Source organism: Oryx dammah, unplaced genomic scaffold, assembly GCF_014754425.2.
Source record: "Oryx dammah isolate SB20612 unplaced genomic scaffold, SCBI_Odam_1.1 HiC_scaffold_13, whole genome shotgun sequence".
Lineage (NCBI taxonomy): Eukaryota > Metazoa > Chordata > Mammalia > Artiodactyla > Bovidae > Oryx > Oryx dammah.
This window is the reverse complement of record NW_024070197.1, coordinates 9,844,794-9,853,051: the sequence shown is the minus strand read 5'-3', so window position 1 is coordinate 9,853,051 and position 8,258 is coordinate 9,844,794. Positions and strand designations below refer to the sequence as shown.

General features: G+C 57.5%; 2 protein-coding genes across 4 annotated transcripts; one reads left to right on the top strand and one right to left on the bottom strand.

The window, feature by feature from the left end:
• Positions 1 to 80: 80 nt before the first annotated feature.
• Positions 81 to 3,737, top strand: LIN7B (lin-7 homolog B, crumbs cell polarity complex component). 3 transcript variants are annotated; one of them, XR_005723194.1, is made up of 6 exons: positions 81 to 145; positions 581 to 699; positions 982 to 1,053; positions 1,810 to 2,019; positions 3,126 to 3,359; positions 3,634 to 3,737. XR_005723194.1 is itself a non-coding variant. In XM_040252317.1 (6 exons), exons 1-6 carry the CDS (start codon positions 109 to 111, stop codon positions 3,653 to 3,655), a joined length of 624 nt encoding a protein of 207 aa, XP_040108251.1. In that variant the 5' UTR covers positions 86 to 108; the 3' UTR covers positions 3,656 to 3,737. The 3 variants fall into 3 exon arrangements, 1 of the variants encoding a protein (XP_040108251.1); XR_005723195.1 differs by having other exon boundaries at positions 86 to 145; positions 3,126 to 3,355; XM_040252317.1 differs by having other exon boundaries at positions 86 to 145; positions 3,126 to 3,289.
• A 20-nt stretch (positions 3,738 to 3,757) lies between these two features.
• Positions 3,758 to 4,451, bottom strand: CUNH19orf73 (chromosome unknown C19orf73 homolog). Its single transcript, XM_040253828.1, is given in 4 exon segments — positions 3,758 to 3,962; positions 3,964 to 4,179; positions 4,181 to 4,241; positions 4,342 to 4,451. Coding segments are annotated over 4 exon segments (528 nt in total). The 3' UTR covers positions 3,758 to 3,821.
• Positions 4,452 to 8,258: the final 3,807 nt, after the last annotated feature.

The following is an 8,258-nucleotide window of genomic DNA, read 5'->3' as shown; positions in this document are numbered from 1 at the left end:
CGGGCCCCGCTTCCGCAGGGGGCGCTCGTCGCCGGGGCGTGGCCTCGCGCAGCCCCGCCCTCCTCGCTGGCGACCGGCAGGCGGGTGCCTCGCAGAGGCGGCGCGGACATGGCTGCGCTGGTGGAGCCGCTGGGGCTGGAGAGGGGTAAGCGCGCCCCGAGGCCCTGCCCACCCAGCCCCGGGTCTGCATCCCAGTCTCCCGCCCCTCCCCGGGCAAGACCCCGGCGGGTGGGCGGGCCCGGCGGGGGTGGGCGGGGCGGGGCGCCGAGAGTCCGGCCGTCGGAGGGTGTGGGAGGGTCCGTGGGCGAGCGGGCCGGGGAGGGGGCGCCCGCTGCACGCACACCTCTGCGTGGGTGTCTGTGGGGATCCCGGGCACGCAGGGCGCCCGGCTGGCCGCAGTCTCTCCTCCGCCGCCCGCGGCGACTCTGCGGGTGTCCCGCCGGGATGCGGCTGTTCTTCCCCGGGTCTGCGTTCGCCCTGACTTGGCCTGTGGCCGCAATCCCTCCGGGTTCTCTGCGTCTTCGCGTCTCTGACCGTGTGTGTCTGTGCGCCCCGCCCGCGCCCCGCCCCCGCCCCGCAGAAGTGTCCCGGGCGGTGGAGCTCCTCGAGCGGCTCCAGCGCAGCGGGGAGCTGCCCCCGCAGAAGCTGCAGGCCCTCCAGCGAGTCCTGCAGAGCCGCTTCTGCTCTGCCATCCGGGAGGTGAGAGCACCGCGGCGCCGGGGCACGGGGCGGGCGGCCGTAGTTCTCCTGGTCGCCGGAGCCGAGGGACTACGCCTCCCAGCAGCGACCGGGGCGGCGCTCCTGGGGGTTGGGGGGTGGTGGCCGCGCTTCAGCCCAGGGGTTCTTCGGGAGTTGTAGTTTCCGGGGCTTCGGGGTTGCGGGGGCGGAGCGGACCCTTGGGTGGGAGGGTCTGCGGGCCTGGACGCCTGTGTTGAGGAGCTGGGCTGGCGGCTCCCTGAGGCAGGGCTGCGTCCTCACCAGGTGTATGAGCAGCTCTACGACACGCTGGACATCACCGGCAGTGCTGAGATCCGGGCCCACGCCACGGCCAAGGTAGGCTCCCCCCACCCCGTGGCTCATGGTATCCACTGAATCGCAAGGTCCAGCTCAGCGTCTTCCTAAAGCCAGTCATTCCTGTTTCCTCCTTCGTGATTTTTGCCATATCTATCTATCACCTTTACTAGTATTTATAATGTATTTTGAATAATCTCACATTTGTAGCTTCAATGTCATATAAAGGTATCTTTGAAAGTGAAAAGTGAAAGTTTTAGTCACTGAGTCGTGTTCGACTCTTTGTGACCCAATGGACTATGTAGCCCACCGGGCTCCTCTGTGCATGGAATTCTCCAGGCAATTAGCAAGTACAATTAGAAACTAGTATGAAATGCCTGACCAGAAGATAAGTTTAAACCTTTACACGATGAAAACAATGAAGCTGGGTTAAACACTGAAATCTTACTAAATCACGGTTACTAAATCACCGTTAGATGCTGTTTGCTTGCTCGAGGCGTGAGACTCTATCCAGGCCTTTGTTTCTCTCTGTAAAAAAGTGAGATTGGCAAAAAGGTGAAATTCAAGACACCCACACACCAAATGGAGACTTTCTCTTTGACAGTCTGAAGTGTCCAAAGTGACTAAAATGGACGTCCTGTCACTACAGAGTGATCTTGTGTTGACTTGTGGCAGCTGCCCCATTCTTGGGGAGAGCTCCCTGGCCGAATCCCTCCCCCAGGCGGGGGCCTAGCCTCTACCTGAATGCATATGCCCATTGTGGGGGGTCCTCACCTCCCAAGGCTTTCTCTTTCCCAGGCCACGGTGGCCGCCTTCACAGCCAGTGAGGGCCATGCACATCCCAGGGTAGTGGAACTGCCCAAGACGGACGAGGGCCTGGGCTTCAACATCATGGGAGGCAAGGAGCAGAATTCACCTATCTACATCTCCCGTGTCATCCCTGGGGGTGTGGCTGACCGCCACGGAGGCCTGAAACGTGGGGACCAGCTGCTGTCAGTGAATGGTGTGGTGAGTTGGGGGCTGAGGCAGGGCTAGGGGTCACAGTCTGCCCAAGGTAGCAGAGGCCCTGTTTTTCATATTCACTCAACACGCTGAACACTGCCTCTGTGTCTCACCCTGTTCTGGGCTTTGCTTCGGACCCTGAGAGTAACTAGGGGGCTTCCCAGGTGGCTCAGTGGTAAAGAATCCACCTGCCAATGCAGGAGACCCGGGTTTGATCCTTGGGTCAGGAAGATCCCCTGGAGAAGGAAATGGAAACGAACTCTAGTATTCTTGCCTGAAGAATCCCATGGACAGAGGAGCCTGGCGGGCTACAGTCCATAGGGTTGCAAAGAGTTGGACACGACTGAAGCAACTTAGCATGCACATATGCTGAGAATAACCGGCCTCTGCTGCTACCTCCAAGGACACCCTCTCTGGTGAGGGAGATAGACCTTGGCTGAAATAATCCTAAACCAGGGAGATAATGAGGAAGCACAGAGCACTGTGAGAGCCCAGATATGGCACCAGACCAGTGTAGATGAGGGAAGTTTTTGGAGATTAAGGAACATTTGAGTTTGTTTGGGTTTTTTTGGCTGCTCTAGGTCTTGGTTGCAGCATGTGGGATCTAGTTCTCTGACCAGGGAGTGAACCTGGGCTCCCTCCATTGGGAGCACAGAGTCTTAGCCACTCGGCCACCAGGGAAGTCCCCTTGAATTGGGTTTTGAAGGATGAGTAGGAGTTGGTGGAGAAGAGTGTTAGGTTGAAGGTACTGTAGGCAGGGACTGTGACTCTGCACTCCTATGAGCTGAAGAGAAAGGGCTTGGTTCTGATGGACTAGGGCATGCAGATAATTAAAACCACTGTGGTTAGAGTAGAAGGAGGCAGAGCTAGATAGGTGATTGGGGTCAGCCTGGGAGGACTGTGAGCAGTGGAAGGATGCTCAGCCTGGAGGTATAGAAAGACCCCCTTGGGACTCTGGGGAATAAGAGACTGGGGGCTGGAACACCTAGGATGAGGTCTGAGCTGGGCCAGGTGGTGGGGACAAAAACAAGGCAGGAGGGATGGATTGGGGGTCAGCAGGCTTTGACAGGGAGGAAGGGGATAAAGATGAACTGTCTGAACGGTCCCTGCAGAGCGTTGAGGGTGAGCAGCATGAGAAGGCAGTGGAGCTTCTGAAGGCTGCCCAGGGCTCAGTGAAGCTGGTGGTACGCTACACACCTCGAGTACTGGAGGAGATGGAAGCCCGCTTTGAGAAGATGCGCTCCGCCCGGCGGCGCCAGCAACATCAGAGCTACTCGTGAGCCCTTTGCCACCACACCCCTGGGGCTCCTCTGCCTCCCTCATCCCCAGACTCCCAGACCAGGCCGGTAATTTCTGAGACACTGATTGCCACCCCCAGCCCTGGCTCCTTTCCCTGGGATTCTTACCCTTGACCCCAACTCTCACCCCAAACCATTCTGACTACCTTGGGGGCCCCTACTTAGCTCACTCCCACCCCAAGATGGGGAACCTGCTCTCTCCGGAATCCCTCAACCCACTTCCCTGGGCTCTTGGCTCTGGAACCCCAATCCTGGCTCTCTCCCATGTCTACCGCTGTCTTCTCCGCTGAGCTTGGCTCCCCTCTCTTCACCCTCCTTTTAGGTCCTTGGAGTCTCGAGGCTGAAACCACAGATCTGGACCCTCCCCCCCTCCCCTGTACAGTATTTATTGTCACCAACTCCTTATTTAAAGATCTTTGACCCTCATTGTCTGTGTCTGTCCTGCATCCAGGGGTTGGAGTGTCTGGAGATGTGGGAGGGAGAGAGGCTGAGGTCGAGACCAGACCCTTTTTAGGGTCTGAGAGCGGAGCTTGAGACTTTTTGCCAGGTCCGAAGACAGAGGCTGGCCGGCTTCCCAGCGATAAGTCCAGGATGGAGGCTGGGACCCGATCTGGGTCTGAGCGCGGGATCAGAGCTGAAGACAACTCCCCCCTACCCTTCCGAGATTCTGAGGGCGGAAGCCAAGCTCTTTTTCTATAGCTGGTCTGACAGAGGAGTCCTGAAACGCGCCAGAGTCAGTGGGCGGCCTCTGTGTGGGCGGGGCGGAGCGAACCATTAGCCTAGTCCGCCGGGGGAGCCCTGCCGGCCGCGCAATAGTCTGCGCGGGAGGTGGGGGTGCCACGTGCAGTTCCCGAGGCGGGCTCAGGGGGTGCAGAGTAAGGTGCACTCGCCGACCAGGCATTTACCCTACCTTATAACCCGAGCGCGTGTCTCCGGGAGCCGCCCCCATCTTAAAAGCCATCTTTTACTCCCACCTCGCCGCCCGCCCAACCCTCCTGTCCCGTGCGGCGCGAGGGCAGGCGCGCGCCACCGCCGGAATCCGGGGTCGCGACTGGCGTTCCACGCCGCGCGCCACTCGCTCCAGGTGACATCATCCCCATGCTGGGCTCCGCCTCCCGCCCCAGCCGCCTCACGCCGCATGCCTATTGGCTGACTCGCCTTAGCCCCGCCTCCCGCCCTCCGCCCGCGCGACCCCTCCCAGGCAGTGCGGGGGCGGGGCCTAACCGCCGGCCGGCGCCGACACCGCCTCCCATTGGCTACTCGGCGCCGTCTGTCAGTCTCCTGTTAAAGGGGCCACGACCGCCCCAGCGCTGGTTGCGGGGGGGAGGAGGGAGGAGAAATTTTTTGGCGGGGGAAGGTGGGATTTGGGGGGCGCTGGTGAGCACCCCTAGATCTGGTGGCTGCGGCCTCGCGGGGGGAGGCTGAACGGTGACAGGGGCAGGGGTCTATTTTAGGGGGTAAAGGGCTGTTAGACGGTGAAGGGGAGGGGGACCCCAGCGCCCAAGCCGGAGCAAGAGACGCGGAGCCCGCGCGAGCCGCGGAGACTGGGCTCCAGAGCTACAGATCCGGGCCCCGGCCGCCGCCAGGGGCCCCGCCCGGTCCCCCCACCCCACCCCCACGTCCCTCCTGCAGCCCAGCTCCGCCCGCAGCCGCCGCGGACCAGGTAGGTAAGAGCCGAGCCCGGCCCGCCTGGCAGCGCCCACCCGGGGGACCCCTCGCCGAGCTTCCCCCGCCTCCTCGAGAACCTGGATTCTCTTCTCCTTCCCCGAGGACCTCACAGCCCAGATTTCACAGCCCGACCCCAGAGACTCAGGCGTGTCCCTCCCGGCTCTCAGAGTCCCCAACCGAACCCTAGGATCCCAGGCGTACTGCCGCCTTGCGCCTCCTCCAGGGCCCAGGAGCCTTAATTTCCCAGGTCAGCCCCGGGAATCCCCTCTGGACCAAGATCCTCCTCCTCGGCCCAGTCCTGGAAGATCGACACCGACCAAGGCTGTGTCAGACCCCCCCAGCTAGAGCCGCCGGCCCCCCTCCCCCGGTCGCGTCGGCATAGTCCCCCATTCGGGGACCCAGTCAGCCCATCTCCGGTCCTCCGGCTTGTACAGCCGGCCGAGTCCCTCGGTCCAGGCCGGCTCAGCGGCCGCCCTGGACACAGGCCCACTCTGGAGCTGTCCATGGTCACCATTCTCGGCAACCTTGTCTCCCCTACCTCCCGCTGCCGCCTCCGGGGAGGGGGTGCCGGCGGCGCGGGGATCCCCCTCGCCGCGCCTTTGACCCGGGAATACCCAGGCCCTTCCTGACCTGGGCGCCCGGGCCTCAGGAGTCCTCTGGCCAGGCTCTCAGCCCCATCCTCAGCACCCAAGTTTCGGTGACCCCAGCTGCTACTTGAGGAGTCGGGGCTTCTGAATGTTCTTGCCTGGTCCACCTTAGGGATCTTGGAATCCGGGCATCCAGATCCTACCCGGCTCTGGAAGCCTTGTCAGTCCTCACTTCCTCTGGCTAGAGGCCCCAGCTGGTAGCCTTCACCACTCCAGGAAGGAATCCAGTTTCCCAGCCTTTGCCCCCTTTAGAGACCCAGTTCAAAGCCTTGTTCCCCTCCAATAAATATACCCAGCCTCCTGGCACCCCAGCATCTGCCCCCTTAGGGATTCAGGCGCCATGATTCCTCCCTTTCAGGGGCTCAGAATGCAATTCTTAATGCAATTCGCTGGCTTCTGTCCGTCCTCCCCCTTGAAGACCTAAATGCCCTGTCCCTGATCCTGTCTCCCCTCAGCGACCCAGGAATTCAGACCCCACCTTCTGTACTGCTCATCAAAGCCATCTACCCCTGCCCTCCCTTCCAATAAGGACTCAGGCTCCAAACTTCCATCTCCTGTCTTTTGCCTCCACAAAGATTCAGGAGTCCAGTTCCTCAACTCTGACCTCCGAAGTATCTAGCTGCTCAGCTGTTACTCTTAGGGACCCAAGTCCCTACAGCCTCACTATTGCCCATCAACTCTGGTGGCCTTGAAAAACCCCTGCCTCATCCCCATATCAGCTCAGATTTTGGGCTTCCTGGGATTTCCAATATTTTCCCCTGAGACCCAGGTTTTTGAGATGCTTCCAACACCCCATCATGATTTTTTCATATCGTGATGCCCCATCCTTCAAGTACATTCTCAGATTGATAAACCGAGCATACATCCCTTCCTCCAGATGTGCTCTGTGACCCAGGTTCATTTCGTGATCTAGAATTGCCTTCCATATTTCCAACTAAACAGGCACACTGGCAGTGCTTCGTGGAATTCTTTCTAAATCCTAGAATATTCTCAGTGAACATCTCTGTTCCTTTCTCACCCAAGGTATGTTCTAAATTCTAGGTTGGATGCTAAATTCGAGTCATGATGTTCCCCAGGTAAATTCAAATTTCTAATTAGTGCTCCCAAGCCAAGCTCCCAAGCCCACTTTCCTCCCCTTAGATATGTTCCTTCCTCCCCCCACCACTTTCTCCCCCACAGATCTTAGTTCCCTGACCAGGGATCCAACCCAGGCCCAAGCAGTGAAAGTGCCTAGTCCTAACCACTGGACCACCAAGTAATTCCTGACATATTCCAATTTTTAAGAAGCCAGTCTTTGCTTATTTTCTTTTAAATTTTCATTTTGGGTGTGTTCTAGGTTCTAGCCACATCCTTGGCATTGTTCTAGATTCTGTTCTTTTCCCAGGGGCATTCTCAGTGCTAGAATGTGTGTTTGTGTTCCATTTATGGGCTGTAGCTTTTCTCCAAACTGCGTTATCGGTTCTAGAATATGTTTCCGTATTTCATTTTATTTAATTTTGGGCTTCGCTGTGAGGTATGCGGGATCTGAGGTCCCCAACCAGGGATTGAACCTACACCCCCTGCAGTGAAAGGGCAGAGTCTTGACCACTGGACCACCAGGGAAGTCCCTGAACCTCCCTATTTTATACACCATCCAGTTCTACAGTCTTAAGTCCCCAGGATTACACTGTGCCTTCCTTCTTCAGGTTCTGTATTCTAAGCCCATCCATCCCCACCTTCTCTGTCTATCTTTTCCCCCAGTGTGACCTTGGCTCAGAACTTGTCCCCTGGTGGACTGTGGGCTTCTTCCATCTGCCACTTCAGCATTTTAAACATGCTCTAGGCCCTCTCTTGTTCTGGAGTCTTCAGCCTAGAAATGTCCTCATTTCTAGAACACGCCACCCCCACCCCCACTTCCTTTGCCAGCTCAGTCCTTATGCCAGTAAATTCTCAATTGCCAGAATGCCTCCTTCAGCATTCTCCCCCAGGCAATTCTAAGTTCCAGGCAAACTCCTTGATATTTTCTAGGTTTTTTCCTTTGCTCCAGGGCATGTTCTGAATTCTAGAGCAAATATTCTGCCCTCTGAGTTCTAACATTATCTAGACATGTGAAGAAACCAAGAATGTGACCTCTGTTATATTCTGTGTTATATTTTCGTCCCTGGTAGGTTCTGAGTTCTTGTTTGGCTTCTGACTTAGGTTTGTTAAGCATTGCATTAGGTCTGTCCTTAGATATCATCATCCTCCCCTCTATGTTTGGGGTTCTGGGGGTGAACCAGACACTCTTTTGAGTTATTGGATTGCTCTTGGCTGGTTCACGGTTCTAGACCTGGGTTCCAGAATATGCCCCTCTATTTGGCCCCATGTGACGCTCTTACCCCAAGCACATTGTAAATGTGGAAGCATATATCCTTTCTGCATGGTGTACTGTGTCTAGAGTCTACAGTTAGCCTTGTTGCGTTTTGTTTCCTTCTCAGGAATCTGAAGTTCTAGAGCAGCCTCCTGAAAACATCCCTAGCTGCATCTCATGAGTAGGTTCTGAGTTTTAGATACCATGCTGATTTTTTTTTACTTACGGCTGGCTTGCTCTCTTATAAACATTTTCTTGAATCTGACCTCTCCGTGTTGGGACTCAGATGTCTAGATTCCCAGA

Bases quoted from the DNA above. Each gene is read 5' to 3' on its own strand.
- LIN7B (XM_040252317.1), top strand. From the start codon at position 109: ATGGCTGCGCTGGTGGAGCCGCTGGGGCTGGAGAGGG. The intron at 700-981 runs GTGAGAGCACCG...CGTCCTCACCAG, and splicing joins TCTGCTCTGCCATCCGGGAG to GTGTATGAGCAGCTCTACGA. The intron at 2,020-3,125 runs GTGAGTTGGGGG...CGGTCCCTGCAG, and splicing joins TGCTGTCAGTGAATGGTGTG to AGCGTTGAGGGTGAGCAGCA.